Source organism: Lucilia cuprina, chromosome 2 (assembly GCF_022045245.1).
Source record: "Lucilia cuprina isolate Lc7/37 chromosome 2, ASM2204524v1, whole genome shotgun sequence".
Lineage (NCBI taxonomy): Eukaryota > Metazoa > Arthropoda > Insecta > Diptera > Calliphoridae > Lucilia > Lucilia cuprina.
Genome location: NC_060950.1, coordinates 42,493,843 through 42,520,955, shown reverse-complemented (window position 1 = coordinate 42,520,955; position 27,113 = coordinate 42,493,843). Strand labels below are relative to the sequence as shown.

The window sequence follows — 27,113 nt, the reverse complement described above, 5'->3', positions numbered from 1 at the left end:
AAATGAATTTCCGATGCTTGACGATGATGGATTAAGGGAATATGAACGAATTCGTAATGGCACTAATGATGACATAAATATACATTTGTAGTCTGCTAATGTCCGACTTCCACAAGCTTGTTTGTATTTTGGAAGTGCTGATAAACTATCACATCCCCACTTACCACAGCAAAGATGATACATCAATGCAAGCTTCCACATCATTAACAGCAATAGGTGATGGTAGGATAGCTTGTTTTTTTCCTGGATCGCCTCATGCAGAGCTTTCCTTAATATTTGGTACTTATTTCGACTGAGACCCAGTTCCAACATAAGCGCTATTGCTTCCTCTTCAGTAAAAGTTGATTGTGATGTTGGAGTTGGTATACTTTCCACAATTCACTTAAGTCGTTTTGGTGATGCATTAGGAAGAATAGTTGCAATATGTTCGGCATCCATAGGTTGGTTTTCCTTTTTCAGCATTTCGTTAAATGTATCAGCAATTTCCTCATTTAAGATTGAAAAAAGGCTTTTTGTGTGACCCTCTTTTTTTTTACCTTGAGCATAAGTCTTCGTATGACCTGCAAGGCGCTCTTGTTGATGTGTTATAAGTTGATTTCCGCAGTAGTTTCCATCCAACTACAAAATTTTAATCGAAATTTCTTTTGATTTCCACCCACAGACTTACTTTTTACATCAAAAAGTTTAAAAAAGCTTTTAATTTTTGATATGCCTGTTTTGTCTACTTTTCTACTATATGTAGTTTTTATATAATTTGAAATGCCTTCAATTCTTTTTGGCCCTTTTGAAGATACACTACATAAAACGGAACTCAACTCTTCGTACTTCAATGTAATCTTCATTGTAGATTTATTAAATATGGTACTTAAAATCTGAGATGTTTACTTATATACCAATTCTTGTCATTTCCGATACAGGTATTCCAAAGTAAAAAATTACGAATTGTCTACCTATTAACATTTAGGACTATATTACTATAACCTGTAATTCAGTCATTGATATTTCTTATTAGTGAATGAATCGAAATTATCATTACCCAAAATGATCTGTTGAAAAAAAATTAGGTAAAAAATAGTTATAAATTTCTGAAAATTTGGTCCAAAATTATGCCCGGTATTCAAAAAAAGGCGGACCAAGGTATGGTAAATTTTGTATCACTAAATTTTTAAATGCCTATAACTCGGATATTATAAAAGATAAGTAGTATGTCCAAACAGAAGAAAATATAAAAATCTTTGGATGAAAAACAAAATAATGGCACGAGTTTAAAAATTTTACAAGTCGTAGGTACCCTACTTTGAGCCGCCACAGCGCCGTCCCTGGGGCATCTGCACGTTCATCTTCAAAACTTAAACTCGAATACTCCTTGGCTACGCTCACTCCAAATTTTATACCGATCGGATCAGCCATTTAGAAATGCCAGATTTATTTCCAAAAAATTTCGATTTTGCCCCACTGTGCATCGTTTAAAATGTCCTCAAAATGTTTATTATTGTCCCCTATTTTGTATTTCAATTCGAATCGAAATTTTCTCCGTTTCGCAACTTTGGTATTCGGCATTTCTATTCGATCATTGGAACTAGAGAATTCCATCTGGGTACTATATCCAATACAAGGCATATTTCCTTATTACATTTGGCCAATACACAGTTTTGTAACACAAAATTTTTTGTTGGACTCTTTCTAAACAATTTAATAATACGACGAGTTTGTTCTAATACCAATTTGTAATTAGTATTAATTACAAAAACATGATCTTCAGAGTAGTCTTCCAATTTATCTTCAAATTCATTACTGTCGCTCAATTCCAGATCGACAGATATAGGTTCTACTTCAGTTTTTTTAAAGCAGAACATCAACAACTGCCAAATGTAATGCAATGCGTGGTTAAGTCAAAATACACCATCAACTGGGCTTTGTCAGACAAATTTTTTCGTAACATTTGGTCTGTCGGTTGTTGTTGCGACTATGTGGTTTCAAAGGTGCTATTGTATACCTTTAATCGAGTTTACATAAGATCGCGGATCTCCAAAGCTCTATTTTTTCGGGAATATATACCATTCCTATGTTATGTAATGTTCTTTCCTGTCTATACAAACATATATCAAAGTATCTTCTATTTTTTAATACTTGTCCATTCGTCCATAACAAGGGAAAATCAAGATTTATTTTTTAACTGTGATTCAATATGTTGTGTAATTTCATTTTTAACTTAACCAATCTACTTATTATTAATTTGGACATCACGTTCAGTTCTTGGAAGGTGAAAACCTTTAAGCATCATAGATTCTCTCATGAACGTACTTCTCGTTTTGGATCTTATGGAAAAATCATCAACTGCTGCTAATTTGGACACTATTGTCATGTCATCGTTTTTGTTTTTGAGGTTCTTCGTTTTTGCGTTCCATATTATCAAACTGTTTGTTGTGTATACCTTTTAAGTTGCGCATAATACTGGTGCTTTGACATTTGCAGCATATTATTTTTGAACACAATTGACAAACAGTAGTATCTGGTATCTTCTTTTTAAAATTTTCGTATACATAGGACTCTTTATCTTCCATCTACAAAATAATTTTAAATAATTTGTTTAAAACTAAAAGAAATATAATTATTTTAACAACTTTTTATACCCTACCCCACTTTAGTGGGGAGGGTATATTGGGTTTCTGCTGATGTTTGTAACATACAAAAATATTCGTCCTATACCCACCTTCTACTTTAAACCTACTAAATTAAAAATGTTTTCATCCGAAAAAACAAGATGTTGATATAGCTTTTTATAACCATGTGTTCACGTGCAAACTGAAGAGGATTTCTCTTTACGAGTGGCAATTGGAGTGGATTTAATTAATTGTTTTAATATTTCTAAAGCCCTTCTTATAATTAGTTTTACTGTAGCTAGCCTTGCTGTAACACCCACTTTTTCTCTAATTTTTGCTACAGAATCACTTGACTTGGAGACAAATTATATGAAATCTCTTCTATTTCTTCGCTTTTTTTGACTCTATATGCAGTTCTATTTATGTTTTCCTAATATTCAAACTGTTTTCTTATAAAATTGCTAATAACATTCTGAATTTGCCCAATTTCTTTTGCAAATTCCTGTTAATTTAGACAGTTTCCAAAAACGGTTGAATTTTGCCATTTTATTCTTTAGTTAATGACTTGCTGCAACCTATTTGTTAAAAATTATATTGTCTTTATTCACAGACAATAGAATATGAATGGATTTTACTCACTGCCAGCAGTAAACTGATTTTATTCTGATTGAACCTAATCAAGTGAGCCATAAAAATACAGCTAAAAAACTTAATATGTTAGAAAAAAAAGTATTAAAAATCCGCTATTAGGTATTGCGCTAATTTTTGTCTCACTAGTGATACCTAAGACATCATGTTATTATTTAAAATTTTAATATTACTAAATAGTCCATTAGTTTTTGTAAAACATTAATTTGAATGTAAACAACACAGTGAACCTATTTAAGTGAGCGGAAGTGTATAATGAATGAATTATTTTTCAGTGTTTAGAAACTCAATTTCCTGAACGTAATTCCTAAGAATCTTCCAATCACTGTTACTCAGGAATGTTATTTCCGGATACTTAGATCCAACTTCGACGAACGCCTGGCAGTGGCAAAGGAAGTGCTCAAGAATTTCACTGTCCTCCCCACAAGCTCTACATACGAGATAAATCCGCACGTCCAATTTTGCATAAATGTGCTCGTAATCCTGTGTGTCAACTCAGAATACGTACTATCATACTAACTTCAGTATTGTTCATTTTGAGGAGATCTTACGTCCTAGGGTCACCCCATAGGATTTTCGTGGTTCTACACACTTTTTCATTATTCCAAGAGCTCTTATGGGATTCTCTCACCCATATTTTTAGTTCTGCTTTTGTTGAGTCGAATGGTTTTGCGCTTATCAGGTTAACTGCCTTGAGCTCCCTTCCCTTTAAAGCTATTACATTAGCCCTTTAGTTACCGCCTACTCTCGAGTGGGCTGGTACCCATATAATGTGAACCTTACCTTACCAGTTAAAGTTTTTTACAATCCAATACGGTCTTAGATTTATTTCTATCTCCTGATATCGCCCTAACTGCCTTCTGGCTGTTGGTAAATATATTAGCGCTGTGGGCGCCATATTTATTCTAATCCAATTTACGCATTCCGTTAATGCTCGTACTTCTGCCTGGAAGCTTGTGTTATGATTTCGTAAACGGTGGTAAGACATTCTACCTGTCTTTCATGTTCTCGGTCGTGACCCTGTATCAGCGGAGAAATGTTAAAAATTTAAGAGATTTAATCCAGAAACCTTGTTGCTAATCGTACAAGGTTCCTGGATTAAAGCTATATCTATCTTGCCTGTATTAATTTTAGCCATCAGAGCAATGGTAGCCGTCTCACTCCGATGGAGGTTTATTTGGATAACGTCAGTCATTGTCATCCATTTAAATTTTATTCTGGCGAGTTAGTGATCACCTACCCGCTCTTTGGATTTGACTCCTCCTTGTAACCTGAAGTGCCTATTGATGCAGTGGGAACCATTGATAGCACTGTCGGTTTAATCGACACTTTCCTTATTTTGGACAGCATTGCTGTTCTGTCTTTTGGCGAGTAAGTGATTTCCTCCTCACTTTTAGGATTGGATTCCTCAAAATTACCAGTACTTGCTAATGACGCTTTGGGTATTGTCTAAGGTTTTGACAGCACCTCGACAATTTTGGAAAGGGCTGCAGCACCTTCTTTTAGCGAATTAGTGGTTCCTTCCTCGCTTTTGAATTTAACTTCTTAACGTTATCAGTAGCAGCTAGTGATTTGGCCTTTTCGAGGATTGTTGTAACAGCCCTTCCAATCGGCACCTTCCCAATTTTTAATATGAGAGCTTTAGAGGCGAATTAGGCCCTACCATTATTCTTGGCAAGACTAGCCATAGATTTCTGGTCGATACCTATTACAAATAAAGTTCCCTCAAGTTTTTTTCCTGTAAAATTTGTCATATTTTTCCATGGCCAGCTCAGCATTTTGACAGCCAAGAATTTCCAGTATACGTTCATTACCCAGTTTACATTCCCATCCTTTTATGTAGACAGTGGACTTTAAGAGCACCGGAAACTAGCTTCTCTTTGCCAGTCCCAGGTTATTGGTTGATTGCCCTTTTGCACTATCTTATTGTTCACCAGATCTTCTACCTTACTCTGTTGGTCTATTGGAATTTGCATAGCAGAGAGTCCCGGAGTCTTCTTCTGGCAACTTTGTCGTAAGATGGCGGCTCTTTTCCTTTTCCACTGTCCAGCCTCTCTTCCTCCCTTTTCGGGGATTCTTATGAGGTACCCGTACTTTCGAGGTTGATTTCGCCGACGTGGTGGTCTTCGGAATATCTTTCTTGGCGTTGTCGCCCTTACTCTCAGGATTCTAACTTTAGGTTCCATCAAGTGAAGTATGGCTTGGCTTCGACTGTGTAATAGAAGACGGGGAGCAACTTTTCGGGAGACCTGTTTGTTTGAAGCTATTTCTAGGTACTTTTTAATTTCCCTACTCGAACTGCTCTGTTGTTGTTATTTTCAATCTATAAAATGTATTTATAATAAAAAGGATTTAAAAAAATGCAAATTTTATACTTACGTTCTGTTTTTGGTACAATCGTCCAATTTATTCTACAAATTCATATCATTTAAAATTTTTTATTTGTCAATTTTATTAAAAAATTATTATTGCCAAATGTTTAAAATATATAAATGTACAGCTAAATATATAAATATTTAAAAAAATGTATATATTGGTAACAATAATTTAACAATAACGTAAATCATAGACACAAACCACGTAACATAGACGAAAAATATATATTGACATGAAGAATCGTAAATTCGACTACTTTTCTATCTAAGACAAGACGACATAATTAGGTCTAACAGAATTAGGTTATTACAAATTAAAACACATCTGATTGTATACTAATATGTCAATAGGAAAATTTTGTGAAGAGCATAAAACTAGCATCCGATTCAGATCAGTATTATTGTTATTCTATTGTAAAATTAAATGCACATTTATTTCATCTCGTTTTTTTATTCCTTTTTTTCATTTATTTTACCCATATGAACTTCGCTAACAATGTCGGTAGGATTGAAAAAGGCATAAAAGCATAAAACTAACATTCGACTCAATTATTATTAAATGTGATATGGCTTAAGTGGTTAGCGCGTTGATCACGAAACATGAGTGTCCCCTGGTTCGATTCCTAGCCGCTGCTAGGAAAATTTTTGTTTTTTCGTTTCATGTGCACTCATCCGACTTTCGCTTACAATGTCGGTAGAGTTAGACCCATCGTACGGCCTAGGCCTGTGTAAATGTGAGTTGGAATTGAATACAGACTTTAGATTAGTGTCTTTGGTCTCAGTTGGAAGATGTAAGTGGGCAGCTCAATTTGTTTACTGATGAATAAATAATCTATATTGGTTCTATTTAGGGTTTTTGTAATATTTATTTATACTTAATTTCTTTTGCAAATGTATTAAAAAATAAAAAACGTTTTATTTTTTATCTATTTTTTTTTTTTTTAATTTGATTTATATGATCCGAAAATTCATTTATATAGTTATCTATTTCAGAATTAATCAAATTTAAATTTGTAAGAGGAAAATTATTCTGAAATTTAATTTCAATATCATTTGCCCAATTTGTGTCTTTAAAAGATATTAATAAATGAGGTTGTTATACTCTACACCACTTTAGCATCACTGTTGTAAAATTAAACATAATGTGCAATTACAGAGTTATAAATAAACAAAGCTTTCTTCTATCCTTCACTTTCACCACCTTTCTCTCTACTCTATCCATTCCTAAAGAAATTAACACGAATTTTTAGGCATTAATGCCTGAGTATCAGTTTTTTTTTAAAGAATGAAAAGAAATTAAACATTCAGCATTGTACGGCGGCTTTTTAAAGTTGGTAGATTAAGCCGTTGTAACCTTGTGCTGTATCGATTGTGATTCTACTTTACACCACTTTAGTGGTGAGGGTTTATTTTGTTTCAATCATTTTTGAGTCAATTTAGCTATGTTCGTCCATGCAGACCTTGGAATCAAACTAGATGTAGCAATTTTGAAGATAATTCAATGAAATTTTGGTACATGATCTTTTATTGTCCCAGGGAGGAAGATCGGTCCATTATTTCACCTGGCCGCCACACAACTGTACCCCCGAATAGGGCTTGTAAATCTTGTAATCATACTATAGGTGGAGATAATTCAATAAAATTAGGCACATAATCTTCTATGGTACCATAGACGAAGCCTATTGAATTAATTTTTGTCACCTAGCCCCTATACCAATAGGGCTTTTAAGTTTATAATTATGTTTAATATAATAGAATTGATGACCCTCACGAATTCTATAATTATAGGGCCTAATATGACCCTAGCCCATATAAAAAGCCACCATAAAAATATATTAAAAAATGTCCACAATTTTTTCAACAATAAATACTTAAGTATATCTGAGGCAAGGAACAATTCAACGTTATTATTATTCTTTCTAAAAATCATTTCTGCAAGGAATGAAAATGCAAAGATTACTAAAAAAACTTTTTGTATTTTATTTGGAACGTAAAATGTTTTTAAAAATCCATTTTATAAAGAGTACATACGTAGTATGTACATAAAAACAAACAAAATGTTACGACAAAAAATAAAATTTACAATGAAAAAGGATAGGTACATAAGTACATATATAATTAAATATCGAAATAATCGGTTATTATTTTCTGTTTTTTCTTTTGTTCGACAAGCCTGTTAATATTTCAAATTCAGCCCATTGGACAGATTTGTTAAACATTTCGACAGCTTCTTTGGCTTTAATGTTGGTTTCAAGCGCTTCAATAAAACAGTCGTTTTCATCAAATAGCGTGGCGTCCTCACAAGGATTATTGACCCAATCTCTAAAGTTTACAGCAGTAAATATTTCCTGAGGGCACAATGTCTTTAGAAGATCTGCAGCATTCTGTTTTTAGAAGATCTGCAGTATTTTGTAAAGATCTAAGCTCTGATTGCAACTTTTCTTTTAAAACGTTCAAAGGAACATTAAATTCAGAATCGATTTCATCATTTACCATATTCAATATATTTTTCCAACAGGTAGATAAAGTTTCTTTACCAACTATGTTTCAGGAGGCCTCTAGAATAGAAACTCTTTCTTTAAGTGTGATTTTGTTCATCGATTCAAGCAAATCCCAACGATAATTGTTATTAGAAGACTGTTCCTATAATGAAGTTTGGTGATTCTAAATGCATTTTGATCCATTGGCTGGATCAAAGCCGTTACATTTAGAGGCATGAACGCAGCTTCTATGGAACCATCCTCTGATTCCTCTGTCAATAATTAAAAAAAAATATTTTTTTCTAGTTTAGGAAAATTAAACAATATTTTGTGTAAAAAGTGAGATAAAGTTATTTTAAAAAATTACAGATCTTTTGTGGCCAAAAAAGTAAGTTAAACATTTGAGTGTTTTGACAAGTTTAAATTTCTCACAAGAGAGTCGAATTCACACGACACTCGTAGATGTGAGTGAGTAATTTCCTGTATATGAGAGTCGGACTACTTATTATACTTTAAGAGTTCTGAAACCATTCTTTAAAAATGGAAAAAGTCATCCAAGCAGACTTTAAATTTCTGTAGTTTACGAGACTGATACCATTTTTAACTGCGAGGATATATTCTGTCTTTGCATTCACATTAATTTTAAAAGGATTTACGAAATGAGATTGCGCAGAAAGTTTTTTACAGCTTATCTGAAAGAGCCGAATTCCGTTTCTCTTTTTAAATTTTTGTAGCCACCCTCGCTAACATGTTTTTGTGAATTTGTTTGGCTTTCTCTTTCAACATCCACCCACTTAAAGAGAGGTTTTTATTTCGCATGTCAATAAACCATTTATAGAGCGATTTTTCCATTTTTGAAAGTGTATTTGAAAAGGAATTATTCATACATTTTAAAATATTGTATTTTTTATTGAACATGTCGTTGATTTTGCAACTTTATACTTTTTACTTGACACTGTTTTTAGACATTACTAATTTTAAAAATAAATTCACAAACCTACCGCAACAAGTTACATAAAGCGACTAGCATTAAACTCCTTTAAAATAATGGCATGGTATGGACTATGGTATTTATTAATTCGGGGATCCCAACATTAAAAATAAATGCTTCTACAAATTAAAAAATCCCCAGAAATTAAAAATTTGTTCACTATTTAGAGCCATTAAACTTTGTTCACTATTAAAAGCGCATATAAAAAACTTAGTGTACATATTAGTGGATAGTTCAATATACATGCATTACCGCGAGTTCACTATAGTTGAATTGAAAAATAAAACCCAGTACACCACGAGTTTTATTTGTGCACATATTAATATGTTCAACAACGAAACAGTACACCAAGATCCAAAAAAAACTATAAAACATCCAAAGGAAATAACGGCCCATTGGTCTAATTTGTCTGGAAAAACGCATATACTTTCATTTTTTTAAGTTAATGTCCAATAAATTAATTTGACACCAACAAAAAATAAATTCAAATCCCATTCTAAAGAGTTTTGAGAAATAAAATCCGCACTGCTTGAAACAATTTTACATCGTCAGCATACATAAGAATATTGGAAGGTTTTAATAAGATAGGAAGGTCGTTAACATACAACAGGAATAGAATTGGTCCGTGATGACTACCTTGCGAAACTCCAGAATTGACAGAAATTTTATACGAGGTATAATTAAAACGCACAATCCATTCTATGCCGTTGGTAAAACCCATTAACTACAATTTATGCAAAAGAAGATGTTGAAGGTTTTGCTAAATTCTGTGTATATGACATTAGTGTAGAGTTCATTTATGAAGCTATTATTAATCTTCGTTGTAAGTTCTAACAAATTAGCTGTAGTCGAACATCCATTAAGAAAGCCATGTACTCATAAGTTAATTTAAATATTTATACAAAATTTACCACAAATATTACTTTTATATTTATAAATGTTACCGTAAATTTTTTTCCGATCGGTCCACAATTGATCAAAGCTGCCATATAAGGTTCCCTCCCGAAAATCGCTTAAACGCCCATAACTCTTTACCTAATTAATATATTTGTACAAAATTTGGCAAAAATATCACATTTATAGATGCCACAATTTAATATATCATATCTCCTATATAAAGTCAATTAAACGCACCTATATAATTAAAATAAAAATATAACTTTTATGCAAAAGTCATTTTAAAATTTCTAATGGGTGTGAAGTTAAATTTCGAAATTTATTATCCGAGACAAAAACCATCAACATTAACAGAATTATGTTTAAATGCTAACAGAGCACTGTTAGGGTGTTTAGGATAAGGTGGGAGCATTCAAAATGGAATTTTAGACGCATTCAAACACCAAATGGACCACTAGCGACGACAGCGGTAGCCAACTGTCCAAAAATTAAAGTCACATATTAAATTTCTTTAAAATTATCCAATTGTTTAATCTTAAAAATCTAAAAAAGTTTACGGATGCAAATTTTCAAATCCAGGAGACCTGGAGAAGATGGGCGTATGGAACTTCATGGAAATATTTAACAATCAATCTATCTATGATATTTGGTGAATAAAATCTTTCAAAGATGGAGATATGGTAGAAAATTTCAAAATTTTGAAAATTTTAATTTCTTGGGAAGAAAAATCTGAAATCCAGGAGAACTTCATGGAAATTATTAATAACCAATCTATCTATGATATTTGGTGGATAAAATCTTTCAAAGATGGAGATTTGATAGAAAACTTTAAAATTTTAATTCTTGGGAAGAAAAATCTGAAATCCAGGAGACCTGGAGTAGATGGGCGGATGGAACTTCATGGAAATTATCAATAACAAATCTATCTATGATATTTGGTGGATAAAATCTTTCAAAGATGGAGATTTGATATAAAATTTTAAAATTTTGAAAGTTTTAATTTCTTGGGAAGAAAAATCTGAAATCCAGGAGAACTGGAGAAAATGGGCGGATGGAACTTTATGGAAATTTGTAATAATCAATCTATCTATGAAATTTGGTGGATAAAATCTTTCAAATATAGAGTTTTGATATAAAATTTTCAAAATTTTGAAAATTTAAATTTCTTGGGAAGTATAATCTTAAATCCAGGAGACCTGGAGAAGATGGGCGGATGGAACTTCATGGAAATTATTAGTAACCAATCTATCTATTATATTTGGTGGATAAAATCTTTCAAAGATGGAGATTTGATATAAAATTTTAAAATTTTGAAAATTTAAATTTCTTGGGAAGAATAATCTTAAATCCAGGAGACCTTGAGAAGATGGGCGGATGGAACTTCATGGAAATTTTTAATAACCAATCTATCTATGAAATTTGGTGGATAAAATCTACACTAATAGAGCTTGAGATCCAGTTAACGGCTAAATCAATGTCACTTATAATTTCTATCGTCGGAACAGTAGGAAGAATATCAGTCAAGGTCGCTTTGTGTACCTCCCAATTCGTCTTTTTTCTGTTGAGAAATGGTTTTATAATCTTTGCCTGAACCACTTTTTCGAATTCTATAAAGCAGTGATCAGAGAAGGAGCATTCATTTGAGACCTTCCCTGAACTAGATCAATATGGTTTGCATTCACAACCGTAATATCCAGTACCTCCTTTCTATTTGCAACTATAAAAGTAGGTTCTGAACCTCTATTTACTACTACTAGGATATTATATAAAAGAAAATCTAAAAGAGACTCACCTCTAGAGTTAATATATGAGCTTCCCCAGACCGTGTGGTGCGCATTTGCATCTGCACCCATGAGAAGCGGAATGGTTCGCCTATCTGCCTCACACACAATATCTCTCACCAGGCGATTTGGTGGCTGGTCGCCATGGTCATGTGCCATATAGCTACTCAGAAGCCAGATGTTTGAGTTACCAGACTCCCAAGTAGCCGCAACAGTATCTTCGTCGCTGTATTCAGACAGGATAAAGATATTTAAATGGCTCTTAGCCAGAATACAGGATCTTATATTACCTGAGCAGTTTGCATAAAAAGCTTATAGCCTTTAATAGAGAGCTCACGAACTTTACCATGGTGGGTCCACGGTTCCTGGACAAGGATTAGCTCCTCCCCTTTTTCGGATAAACGGCGGTAGAGGGCAGCAGATGCTGCTTTGGAATGGTGAAGGTTAATTTTAAATACGTTCACCATCTCCTAAGTCAGGATCGTAGACGACGACATCTTCCGGATCAGTATCCAAAAGGGTGTCGTCGTCCTCCACCACTTTCAGATTGACCTGTGGTCGATTGAGAGTTATCCCCGCCTTCTGAAACAGCGGGATCGTCTTTTACAACGTCCTTCTAGGGCGGAACCTCTAGCTTTGCCCTAGAGGCGGCGGCGTTGCGTTTATCGTCACTGCGGTATGTACGGAGAGTAATACTATCAAAGACATAGTATACTTTTCTTCCGCACTCTCGCAATGGCGATACGGACTCATTAAGGAAAACAATCGCCTTTCTAATCGTTCCTATCGGTTCGGAAACCTTCACCACCTTCCAGTAATGGGTAGGAAGATGAGGGTTTCCGCTCTGAAAGAGCGCCAGAATCTCCGCCGGGTCATGAGGCTTAGTTGGGATGGTGGCAATGGATCTCGGTCTGCGAGGAATTTCACATACCGGGACCACGTCCAACATAGCACCTGGCTAGTAACGCAGAGCGCTCATTCGCAGAGCGCTCATCCGAACAAGCCAGCCTCACTGAAAGACCTATTAACGACGACAGTTTGCGCCTTCTTTGGACGTATAGTCGTCGGCTGTATGGTTGACAACGAAGGGGACTCTTCCTCTGATCTTTGCCGTTTAGGCGCCGCAGCAGCAGACTTCGTCACTTCTGCTTTGGCTGGAGGATTTGAGTCATGTTGTCTAGCCAATATATTTTTGGCCCATTCAAGAGACGATTTCTCGTCCTTGGGCAATGCATTGTTGGATTTGGCGCCATGTCGCTCGACAATGCGCTCGGCGGCACGCCGATGTGCAAAAGCTGAAAGAGCCCGACATCGAGTTCGACGACTTTTCCAGCGTAGGGAGAGGTGCGGATGAGGAACCCGACATCGGGGTCGACGATTCCTCTTTTGCACAAGGTGGCACACGGGAGACATTTTTGTCACCCGAAGGCAGGGAAGAGGCTAATTTTTGATCAGCTAGGGCTGCTCTCGCGACAGCAGAGGTACTAGCCACAACGGGCAGAGGTACCTCACCGCTAGGGACCTTTCCCACAACTGAAGGTTTGGTGGGAGGGATTGGTTTACAATAAACCGGCTTGGGCCGGTAACTAAATAAATAATTTTTTGATTATTATGTACTTATTTCGTTAAGGGTAGCGAAGCACACCGGGTATTAGCTAGTTATTCATAATCTTAAGCACACATTAATGAAAATATTTGTATACATGTGTGAGTTGTTTGAGAATGAAAGAAAAAATAAAAACAAGTTTTTTAAATAAATAAAACTCAACACGCGCAAAAGAATATAAATATTATATTTAGTTGCTGATTGCATTACAAAAGGAGGTTGCAGTCGCTTTGTTTCCGAATTCTAAACATAATTTGTAAAACCAAAAAGAAGAATTGAATTGTTGAAAATTGAATTGCTAAATAAGATATTTGCACTTTCCGTAAAACGACTTTTAGTGTATTATGCCCCTAAAAGTCGTTTTACGGAAAGTGCAAATATCTTATTTAGCAATTCAATTTTCAACAATTCAATTCTTTTTTTGGTTTTAAAAAATATGTTTAGAAACTCCAAAATAATCTAAAAATTTCTAAAACAAACCCCCAACTATTTTACAATTTTATTAGGGAGAAAACGCGTGTGAACGGGTTGAGTGTAAAAATACATATAGTTTAATTAGAACATTATTCAAAGTTGCGTACCAAACACGGATAGATTGGTTTAATCCGCATAGTGCTTACTTAAACTTACAAACGCGGGATGTTCCATCATTGTAGCCTTCAGGTAGAAGTAACACTCTGGGACATTAATGCCTATAAATTCATAAACCGTGTTACTTTCTTTGGAAAGGGATAGAGTAGAGGAGAAAAGTGGTAAAAGTGAAGGGTAGAAGAAAGCTTTGTTAATTTACAACTCTGTAATTACGTTATGTTTATTTTTGAAACAGTGTCGCAGCGCCTCTGGTGTTAAGTAGGAGCATTCATATTAAGCTTTATTTTTATAGCCAAATTATACTTATTTTACTTCGGCGACGATTTAATGCTAGAATAGACCGCCGAAGGAGGGCGCTGTGATAAATATTAGTATTGATTGATTCTAATAATTTATCATAAACTAATGTTGAGGATCGAGCCAGGGCCTCACTTACCAAATAATGCTTAGTGATCAACGTGCTAACCGCTTAAGCTACAGCACCCTAAGAGTTATAGAGTTCAGGAAATCTTTAACAGGAAATCTTTTAACACAAAAATTATATTCCTGACAGAATCGAACGCTTCACCTTACGTATGTTCACAAACGCCTTATACCCCATTTATACATACACGAAATCTAGTACCTATGAGATTTCGAGCCAAATCTAGTAGATTTTAACTAGATTTCCCATACAAAACGAAATCTACTTCATAACTAGATTTCATTAAAATCTACTCGAATCTAATAGTTTTTAGTGATGTAACTCTCTTTTCCCCTTAATAATTCTAAAAAATAAGAAAAAAGAGAAAAAGAAAACAAACCAAAAAAATGTAAATGTTAACAAAATTTTTATAAATTGAAAAACATAAATGAAAAGTTAATCTAAAATAAAAGGTAATGTTATATTTAAATATATATTTTTCATTATAAATAAAACGTTAATAAATATCCCATTTCATATCACACACACTTTTTCGAGAAATATTAAGATGCTGTCATAGCTGCTTCAGCCCAAAATTTTTCATCAAGACTAGAATCAATTAGCATACATCTAACTCGGTCGATGATTGTACGATTGATGTTTCTTGATTTTCAAAATTTTCCGTTGACAACAAAAGCATTCTCCTCCGTCTTTACGTTGTTGTTGTCAAATTTCACATCCTGTAATAGTATATTCTTTACCAAGTCCACGCACGAGGTATTCAAAAGTAGTCAGTGGATGGCAATCTCCAAATGGGTTCTTGTGAGTCAGCTCTTTTACTAGTTAATTTATGCTATTTGCATGTGTTAGAAGAAAGTCAAGTGTCCCCAAGTAGCTTGTCCAATAGACAGGTATTGCAGTAGGATTAAAAAACTGGTCCGCCAAAGTATAACTCTCCGAAAGAATAGAATTTGTTATATTTAAGAAACATATTATTTTTGTAATCTATGCTGAAGTTTTTTGTTGTAACTCATCTTAAATAAATTCACGCTTCAAAATTGTAAATATTTATTGTTAAAATATTATTACTTTTATTACTTTTGAATTAGATTAAAAAAACATTTTCTTACTTTAAAATATACACAACAAAATTTTTCGTGAGAACAGTTTTATACAACTTATTAAAGCCAACTAAATCATGTAGGGTAATTCCAAAATAAATCGGCCAAAAAACGTCGTTTTAAATTTTTTTGTCCCTTTCGATTTTTTCATATCAGGAAATAAACGTATAAATTGTCTCTAATGTAGGGTGTGTGGTGTAAACTGAATAACTTTGGAACAAGTTATCCTATTTTAACAAATTATATTTCATTCGACAGGACTTCGCTAAATAAAAGCTACAAAATGAAATATTATAATGAAAACAAAATTTCCATGCTTTTAAATATAATGATGAAAGATTAAAGGTATGTGTCATTTGACTCTTTGAGTGTGTCAAATTTTTAACGGTAGGTGTGGGGAACCTACAGAAAATTTATTTAAAAAGCTCTTATATTATGTGAGCATATTACAGTCAAATCTTAAGATCATTGCCTTTTAAATTATCCTTTGCAACTTAATAATTAATTTAAGCCCTTTTAAATAATAAACACAATAAATCAAAAATCTGTGATTAACCACTGAAAAGAGTGGATTTCTTTTAAAAATAATCATATGCAATTGGGAATAACAATGTTAAAAAATTATCGAAATGGCTTTATTATATCCAAAATATTCTGTAATAGAGAAAAATCTTCAAAATATAAAATATAAATACGAAAAATCAATTTTTTCCCTACACATACTTTATATTTTCCTTACATTTTTCCCTACACTCATTTTTCCATTTTTTAGGTTTATTAAAAAAATACAAAAAACTTAAGAATAAAGTAAAAAGCTAAAAATTATATAATTTTTTAGTATTTTTTTAATTAATTTTTGAAAATTTTATTTTTTACTTTAAATTTTACATTATAAAAATCTTCTAACCTTGACTCTTCAGTTAAGAATTGTAAACAAAAAACAATCGCAGTTTCATGATCTTCTAGTAGAATTAAAAAAAAAAGAGGATTTCGAGCTATCGGCACTGTTCGTGAATCGAGAACAAAAAAATGTCCACTAGAATCAAATGCAATTTTCAAGAAGAAAAAGAGAGGATATTTTGATTGCAAATTTGACACTAACAACCAAATAATATTTGTTAAATGGAACGACAATAGTGCAGTAACTGTGGGGTCGAATTTTGAATGTGTTGAGCCAATGCATATGGTAAACAGATGGTGTTCAACTGAAAAAGCTAAAATTAGTGTAAGCCAACCGAGCTTGATCGCAGAATATAATGCAGGAATGGGCGGTGTTGACCTCCATGATCAAGCTGTAAATAACTACAGGATAAAGTTCCGAGGAAAGAAATGGTGGTGGCCGCTTTTTACCGCAATGTTGAGTTCCACTGTGGTAAATGCCTGGAAATTGTTTAGAACTGCAAACAAATCTGAAATGGACTTGCTAGAGTTTCAACGCAACATTGTTAGATTTTATTTGCGAAACTATACCCAGAAAGTAAATATTTCCAAACGATCGCTGGCTCCTGGTGTTGCAAATAGTGGCGGAAGCCACTTTCCGAAAAGGATAAATTTATCCGTTACGATGTCGTGAATGTCATAACAGAATAAGATGGTTATGTGAGCAATGCGATGTCGCTCTATGTGTTGAAAAAGTATGCTTCAAAAATTTTCATACTTGAAAAAATTGCATACTCATGACGCCACTGTACCCGTCCGAGTACAGCCCCAAAAACACATTTCCAAAATTTTTTTTTTACTTTTTTGTTTTTTTTCTGTAATCTTTAACTCTATTTAACTACAAATAAATAAATGAATTTCAATTTTTTTATTTTTAATTGCCTTGGCGTTTAATGGGTTAATAATTACATTACGAAATATCTTGATTGCCCCTAAAAAATATTTTCGCAAAATGTTGATGTAATTATTTCAAATATTGCGAAAATTTAAAAAAAAAATTATTAAAAAAAATTTTAGCAGACACACGGACACTGCCATATCGACTTCGCTATCTTTTAGGAATCATAATATTTCGCTATACAAGACTAGAATAATCGAAAAATAGTTATTTCGAGAGAAAATTAAAATATTAATTTTAATGGTACAAGAATATATATATGTGAGAGCTAATCCTATCACCTTTTTCTTATTTTTTAGATGCTATGTCAAAATTAAATCTCTTTGATGAAAATAGCTTCTTCAGTTCAACATCAGGGATACTACAACAAACAATGCCATTAAAACTTAAGCAGAATGAAGAAACAATTCCAAATCAATTAAGCACTGCACCTAATTTGCCAGATTTGATAAATGGTACGATACTTATTTTCTCAAAATATGTTTACATTCAAAGATAAACTTTCATCCCCATATTCATAAATGCTTAATAAAGTTATTGATAGTTTATTGTAGGAATATTGTTTAGAAAATGTGCTCAATAAACCTAAAATAAACGATTAATATCTTTATGAATATGCGAGTTAACTTTTAATATTTAAATCAATGGTCTTTTTCTTTCTCAACAGGTATTGATGGATATCAAAATACTACAAATGGTAATTATAAAAAACATTATATTATATACAAGGGTGGGTCGGAAAAAAGGTGTGTCAGTCACCCCCAACGATTAAATATATGTTATAACATGTTATAATAACATTTCCAAAAATAAAAAAAAAATATTTTTTTTTGCAACGCCTAGAAATACCGGACTTTTAGTTTTTAATATATTACTCCGCCATTTTAAGTCCGATCGTAACATATTTATGGCTTGACTGTAGCTATGTTTCACTCTTAAACTATTTTTTAATTCGACATCAAATTCTTTTCGGGACTTCTGATATCTCGGATACTTCCCCAGAGTCTAAAATTGTGGCTATACTGAATTAAAGTACATGTAATTATATAAACTATATAGGCTTTTATAATGCTCACTTTTATGCTTAAAGAACTACAGTTCTAACTACAAACAATTAATTTGCTAGGGATATGGTCGAAAACATTTTTTAAATTAATTTACAATACAAAAATTGCATCCTACCCCCTACCTTAACAAACGAAAGATCATTTTATTCAGCATTCAATTATATTAATTTATAACAAAATCACGTTGGTAATTATTTTATAAAAATCTATGAAAAATAAAAGTGTTATGCTAAGTTTTATAAAAATGTTTTTTATGTTTTTTCCATACAATTACTTGCATGTTTCATGTTTTTTTTTAACAATTTTGAAAAATATTGGTAGTAATTTTTATAAAATGTTATAAATTTATTTTATGATAAATTAACCATTCTTTTAAATAGTTACATATAGTAAAGTTGTATCCTTCCTTTTTGATCACGGCACAATCCGGTTCGAAGGACCAAAATGTTGAAGCGTATACTTTTATCTACACACTTGCATTTATTGTTGAGTGTTTGTAAGGCACTTGTAAAATATTAAATTTATTTCTAAAACTAAAAACCTTAAGTACTACATTTTAAAATCTAAACATAAACTAGTACACATGTGTAAGTGATTAACACATATGTTTATTTTAATCCTTATCACCTACTATATGGACTTATGGAAAAGAAGGGATGTTTTTCTTTCTATCGTAACACATATGTAAATATAGATAACCGTAGAAGAAAATGTTACTAGCAGATAATTAATACAACTAAATATAAAAACATGTTCAAGTAATTTGAACACATATTTTTAAAGAAGTTTTTGAAATAAATAAAACTAATAAAAAATAATAATCGGGAATGGCCGACCATATGATACCAGATATGTGGATTTATCTTTCTTATAAGAGATATTTATACAGAATTTCATCTTTATTGTAGTGGTTAATAGAGAATTAATGCCCTTGAAGCCATTAATTATTTCCCTAATCCTTATAAAGGACCGATTTAATCCATTTTCAAACAACTTCGTCCTTGAAACATATCATTCTATTTGCATCGAATTATCTGGAAAATTTCGACTTGTAGTTTTATTACAAGTCGAATGGATAAAGATAAACCACTCTATGGCAATTAATTATTTGTTGTGAGAACGATTGATAATTATTGATAATTCAACGAACGATTGATTGATAATTCAAAGGCCTATATTCCATATAATAAAATGCTCTTTATTATTGTATATGTATCTCGGATCCTTCCCCATAATCTGCAATTGCGGGATTTTGGGGAAGGATCCAAAATATCAGAACTCTGGCATAGAATGTTACGTCTAATTAAAAAATCGTCTAAAGATGAATTGTAGCTACAACCAAGCCATAAATATTGATATATCATATGTAGCGATCGGACTTAAAATGATGACGTTATATATAAAAAACATAAAGGGCAGTATTTCTCGGCATGCAAAAAAATAATTTTTATATTTTTGGATATGTTATTAACATATCTTTAATACTAGGTGGTGACTGACACAACTTTTTTTTGTCCATAGAGACCGAACCACTTTATTATTTATATACGTATGTTACATAAATAACACAAATAAAATGCTTAGTTTTATCAAATATTTAAAAAATCATATTAGATTAACAAGATACATTTTAGGTCATGTACACTTCGAATCACTTAAATGTTCAATTTAATAAACATTGAATCAACATAACATGTATATTACATTTTGGATGATTACAAAATTTTAAACTTTGAGAAGCCATATTCTTATTATTAATTTGGTGGAAACTTCAAAAATTTTTGAACTTAATTCCGATTTTTTAAAAAGGGACAAACGAGACCTGATCATTACAAAAATCTGCAGTGTTATTTAGACTTTTATTAAACTAAGTTTTGCCTTTTTGACCGATTTCAACCATTATCAATAGTGTTTGTCTTTGGTTATGAAGGGTTTGCTACCTGTAGCGTGCGCACAAGCTTAACATGGACAGACGGACATAGCTGAATCAATTTAGAAAGCGAGCCGATTGGTATGCCTTAAGGTGGATGTGAGACTAATATTTTAAGGTGTTACAAACAGCTGCTCAAGTGAATAATACCCTCCTGTAGTGGTATAGGGTGTAAAAATAACATTTTTGATTAATAATTTATATTATTTATGTATGTTCTTAGCAGGGTAACCCTTTGCTCCAATTGTACGAAATTATTTTAAAATTGTTATATGAAAAATTTAAGTTTTAATACATAAATTTTAACATTTATAATTCATGAATGTTTGAAAGTTGGTTTAGTGCGTTCTTATTAGGTTCTTAGACTATTTATCCATTTTCGTCAGTCGAAACGAATGTTTTTTGTCAAATTTATGGCGTTCGTAAAAAAAATTTGAAGTTGTTCAAGAAGAAGGGATATGTTCATGATTTCTTTTGTACGTATTCTTGTAAATGCATTTTATATACATGCCAAAATTCTTATAAATTTGTCATAAATGAAGTCATGAAAAATTGCACACAATTCACTTATATAAAATTCTGTTATAGGAATTGTAAAATTCACTATAATTTGGTATTCTCTTAGGAATACCAAACGAGCAATTCATATAATAAATATTATATTTTGTATTTAATATTTGTTAAAATTAGTAATATTAGGTCCATCCAAAATACCAAATTGGATGAATGCTTAACGGTTTTTAAATGCATTCATATATTGGATATTTTTACTCTAAATGAATTTTAAAGTATTTGAAATTAGTTTTATTGTGTTATCATACATAATTTTTAACAACATAACACTAAAAACAATTATGTATTTAATTATTAAAAATTAATTCTTAATACTTTTAATAATTTGCATGAGAATCATCGAATGTTCATTGGTTATAAGCACTCATTTTAATCACGTGCTATTATTCCAAATACGAACCCATGCAATGACACGCTAATGTTAATATCATGCATGTTTCCCATGCATTTACTACTTTTTTTGCACGTCCTTTTTTGCTGGGTAATTAGTTAACCGTAGTAATGTCATAATGGGTTAAAATCATTAACGGCTTAAAAAAACAGTTTTGTAATAATTAAAATATTGGAAATAATTAAATGAATAGGAAGTTGGTGACATGTTAGCAATTTATTTCCAAATTCTCCCGCTCAAATACCCGAACCAATTTGTTTTCCAATCAAATAGTTATCAGTGTCTAAAGCAGCTTTGCGCATTCATATTGTTCTAATTACAAAGATTTTCAACAATTCACACGTACAACATCATTTGCAAACAAGAGAATAATTTCAAAAGACTAGTACACTCCAAAAACTTTTCAGGGATACATAATAAAAATACATAAAAATAATATTTTTAATATTTTTTTTAAACATTTTATATTAAAAAATTTCATCTTTGGGAAGAAATAAACATTGTTTTATCTGTAAAATTTACCATTTTACATGTTATAAAATTTGTTCATAACAAGAGTAATAAGAAATATTTTTCTAAGTGTTTTTTTTAATTGTGACGTCTTTTTTAGTTTTACTGATACGAACATGTTTTCTAAATATCTGTTTTTTTAATGTTGAATTTGAATTTTTCCGTCATAGAATGAATTTGTTGGTAGATACTTCTTTGGATTCTGCCGAAGCATCGCTCGCTTCGGATTTTGTTTTTATCAACAATAAGGCCATCTAAGTGCTTAAAAATAGTTGACTAGTGTCTCCTAATTCTTTTGTTTTTCTACATATAGACATTTTTATATCCTTTATAAGGGTTGCTGCCAAGAGAGGTCCATAAAGTTCAGAAGTGTTTGTGTAATTCAGTTCCAATTAAAAGTGTTGTAATTATATTTCGGTTTTCAATAATTTCATAGTAAACATCTAGAAGTCGGACTAACAATTTCCTTATTGATGTATAACTGATAATAGGAATGTTTGCCTTCTTCCATAATTTATTTATCACTTCATGAATATATCTTGGTAACATTTGACTTTTATTTACAATAGCGGTACCGGTTGACTTTAAATATAAAAAAATACTAAATAACTTGGCGGTTTGTTGTTAATTTAGTTTTTTTGATATCACGTGCTTCGAAATGCATTTTGTAACTTCAAATTTGAACTTATTAGAATTAATAATAGCACATACCAATGATTTAAAGTGAACTTTATAATTTATTGATTTTACTTTTTATAGTACTCTAAGGAATGTCAACTCCTATCATGTAGCTTGGTGTATCACAAACACCAATCGCAGGGGACAGAAGATTTACACAATGTGTACTTAAAACGTGATCACACTGAAATTAGGTAATAAAGCTACCTTCGTCAATAGAATCTGAGAAAATTAGTTATAACTATATGTTTAAAAGAGCTTATAAACCGTCAAGGTGAAACCTTGGGTTAGTGGGGAGATCCAAAACATTGGGAAGACTCTACTGGAAGAAACTATTTAACCGTGCACGGTTAAGTGAATATAAGAAAACCGTTTGAAAAGACAAACGAGACTCCCGGAAACTTTTCTAAGCACAAGTTGATAGCGTAATTGATTTATCGATTAATATCCAAAACTCATGTCATTGAGGTCACGGCCCGAGAGTGGAGGATATGGAGAAGATTAATCGATATTGGAGGAAAGGGAGGATAACCCGGAAATAGTTATTATATCTGACATGGTTAATGAGGCAATCAAGGGCTTTGCTCCCTATTAAGCTGTAGGGCTCCCTATTAAGCTGCAGATTGGGGCGAAACTTGTTTCCGTACATTTGTTACATTCTCTGCATGCTAGAAATTGATATATATCGGAATTAATTTGCAGGATGTAAGCGTAATATTTATACCCAATTGGAACCAAAAAACTTGTTTAACCGTTCGGCGTTGGTAGGTCAAACTTTTATGTTATCGGTCATTGAAAGTTGAGCTTTTTAACACTAAGTTTGTTAAAACTTTACAAATAATTTCAGAATTCACTTGCAGATTTCGGACTACAAATACTGATTTTTAATGGGTCATTCGAGTACATTTTGTAAACAAGTGTTTATAGCATAGTGTACTAGTATCCTTTAATTAAAACAAGTTTTTTGGTTCCAATCATCCATTAAACACTCCTATATACTACCACTAATCGTCAAATGGTGACCATTCTTTGGAAAACCTGTTTAAATTAAAGGAAATATATAGAATTATCTAAAGTTTATGTTGTAAGTCTTAGAAATCGGAGTTAAATTTCGTTTTTTTTTTTTAAGAACGTACTGTGTTCAAAATGGATTCGTCCATTTTGAACACAGTTCGAAATAACAAATGTTTTCAAAAGTTAAAAATTCTATTTCCAATGCATCATTTGTGGTCTAAAGTAGAAAGAAATCGTAGAAATGAGAAAAAAAACTAATTTTAATTAATTCCGGAGACAATCGGCCCAAATTTCAAGATTTCGGATCTAAAAGTAGAAACTAACAAGTAAGAGTGCTATATTCGGCTGTGCCGAATCTTATATACCCTTCACCATAAACATATTAGTTTTATAAATTTTTTCCCAACTACATTAATATTACACCAAAAGCAAAACAAAATGAAAAACAACGCTAAACAAAATAAAAAAATACACAAGGCATTTAAACCAACAGACTAAACATACATAACAAACTAAACATACATAACAAAAAACACAGAAAAACAAAAACAAAATAAACAATGCAATAAAACCAACCTACATCCAGATATATGAACAAAATTCACAAAAACAAAATACACAACTCAATAACGCCAACAGCATCCAAACATACAAAAAGGAAATACACAGCTGAAAAACTAAATACATCTACACACACGTGTACATCTTTTTCTAATATACAGTCTTGTTGTTGCTTTTTTAACAAAGCATGAAATGTCATATTTTTACATTTTTTGATGAAATTTTTTTTTATTTTTTATATATGAAAGTGTTGATTTATTCATTAAATATTAATCAGAGATCAAAAAATTTTGGGTGGAATATTAAAAGATGTATTAATCGGAAATCTAGCCATTTTCATTTATGAAATAAAAATTTAATTTTGCAAAAAAAAAATTCTTGAAACAGTAAACAACGCTGCTTTTTATACAGTTATTTTGTATATTTTTTTAGGAAATAAAAAAAATATGCAAAATAAAGTTTTGTCAGTAGCATAAAAATAAATAAAAGTTATTTATTTTTCTTATTTTTTTTTTGTTAATTTTGTTAAATACATGTATATTAATAAAAATTAATAACAATTATTAAAAATATATCAACAATAAGTTTAAAATTTCAACCATTTCTGAAATTTTTGAAAAAGTTGTTTTTTGTTTTTTATCCATAAATTACTTAGTTTATGGATAAAAAGAAAACAGCTATTTTCAGATTTTTAATCTCCGATTTCAATAAAATTTCCCTATAACTTTGAATTTCCTTAAAGTGTAGTATAATCTTTGATTTGGCAAAAAGAGTTTGAATTTTTATTTTTTAAACTGCAGAATTATCCCTTAAACTGCTATATGAGAGTACTTCGATTATAAAAAATGTAATAAAGTTTCAAAAATCTGCAAATAATAATCAATAATTTTGACTGAAGTTGAATGCCAGATTTACTCAAAGGAAACCCAAATATATTATTTTGAAAAAACGTTAATAAAGTATTGATAAAAATAACTTATTCAACGTAGGATTGCAGTATTATATTTTAAATATAAAAATTTGAAAAAGTTGTTGATTCCAAAATTGTAAATTTTAAAATATTGAAATTTGTTTTCAGAATGGGAAGAAGCATTGAAGAACGTTATGATTAAATCAAATAAACAAATGGAAGAAAAACTTTTGCATAATTTACATCAACAGCAGATTCAAAGTCATATAAAACACCAAGAAGATGTTCACAGACACCACGAAATACAAAGCCGTAATAATATTTTAAGTTCATTAAGTATATCCCAACTAAGTGGAGCTCAAAATGGTAATTATATATGTGTATATAAAATATTCCGTATATATGTATTTCGTCACTTAAAACACAAACGGCCCAAACTAATCAAAAATAAATGTCCACAAACAATTTCCTCCGGCCAACATTTGCGATTTTAATAACAAAAAACCGAAGCCCCTATATACAAAAACATTTATGTAAATATTAAAGGCAAAACTACAATCCATTAATTTTTATACACAAATCAATTGTCGTAACAAATTATAGGATTTACTGTAAACAATATTTATTTAATATATTTTTTTATTTATGTTAAATAGACCCGTTTGTTTTTTAGGTGGCGATATGCACAAAAGTATGCCTATCCATTTTACGAATTATTTCATGATTTTATATAAGTTTGGAAATTACATGAAGGGTATATAAGATTCGGCACAGTCGAATATAGCACTATTACTTGTTTTATCTATTTTGGTTCTGATTGGATTTTCACCATTGTTATTCGCAATAACCTTCGCCTTGCTTTCCCCATATGATTATTTTGAAAAGAAATCCGTTTTTGATCACCATTTCAACGGAATTTCTAGATATTCAAATCAGAACCAAAATAGATAAACAATTTTGATATACAAGAAATTTAAATAATGATATATGAAGTTTATACTCTATTTTGTAAGACAAAATGGTGAATTTGCTTTAACCGTCTGGGACCGACGCACAGTGGTATAGGAAAAAAAAAGAGGGAAATAATTCGGTAACTTCTAAACGGTTAAGAGGAGGTGTTGTCGAGTTTAGGTTTTGAATTTGGACCTTATAGGCCAACCAGGGGCCCGGTGGGGGGTCCTCAAATTAGGACACCTCGGCTATGTTAAATTTTTAAAACGATCCTATTTCTTCATTTGAGTTCCGATTTCGTATATAGAATCTCCGCATCGAGCACTATAAAAAATGTCGTCATAGCAGTAAATTATCTCTTATAGTTTAGGAGATATTCGCATTTGAAAATTAAAATTTTAAAATTTTTACCGTTCTTACTTTAGTTTTTTGATAATAGCGGGTCCAAATATTCCCATTTTCGCCATTTCTTTTTTTATTCGCTTAACAACAAGTTTATATATCAAGCAGTGAAAGAATTATGTAAAAATCATGACTGAGTCCAAAGTTATAGGCATTTTAATTTAAAAAATTAAAAAAAGGCGATTTTTTGCCATTTTTTTGGGAAAAAAGTATCTTTTTCTTTTTAAGTTATCTAAAAAGTTTCTAAGAAGATGTATATAGAATTTATACTTTTTGAAAAGCTGACTTTACATTAAATACGATAAATGAAACAAAACCTAAAAATTTTTGATACCGAGGGGACCAGGTCCATCCAAAAAACCCTATTTTTTTATATAGAAAATTCAATTTTGAGCAAAAATTCTCAAATCGCATAGTCGATATCAAATTATAGTGACCTGTTTTATATGACCCAATATGTTCTTAATCATTTTGTAACGGGTTTCGATAACTCCGCCCCTGGTATGGATATAATAGGCAAAAAACCAAAAAATCCAATTTTTGGGATTTTTTAAAACTTTTTTGGGAATTCCGGGATTTCTAATAAGAAAATTCGAACTTTTTATTTAATTTTAGATTTTGAGTAAAAAAATCTACCTAACTGTAAAATTTCATCAAAAAATATTCATAAATAAAATTTTTATTGCAATTTGAAAAATTTGTATCTTCGCAAAAACTGAATAAAAAACATTTTTTAATTTTTTTAAAAAAAGTATTCCGCGAATTTTTTAATTTTCAAAAATTATATACAGTT

The 27,113-nt window shown here is 31.4% G+C and overlaps 1 protein-coding gene across 1 annotated transcript in view; it reads left to right on the top strand.

The window, feature by feature from the left end:
- LOC111688418 (myb-like protein D) overlaps nucleotides 1-27,113 on the top strand; it is a 226,368-nt gene that overhangs the window by 86,414 nt on the left and 112,841 nt on the right. Inside the window, exons 6-8 of the mRNA XM_046946506.1 lie at nucleotides 17,633-17,788; nucleotides 18,001-18,030; nucleotides 25,136-25,333. Of these exons, the coding sequence (XP_046802462.1) occupies nucleotides 17,633-17,788; nucleotides 18,001-18,030; nucleotides 25,136-25,333 (384 nt within the window). The remainder of the gene's footprint in view (nucleotides 1-17,632; nucleotides 17,789-18,000; nucleotides 18,031-25,135; nucleotides 25,334-27,113) is intronic.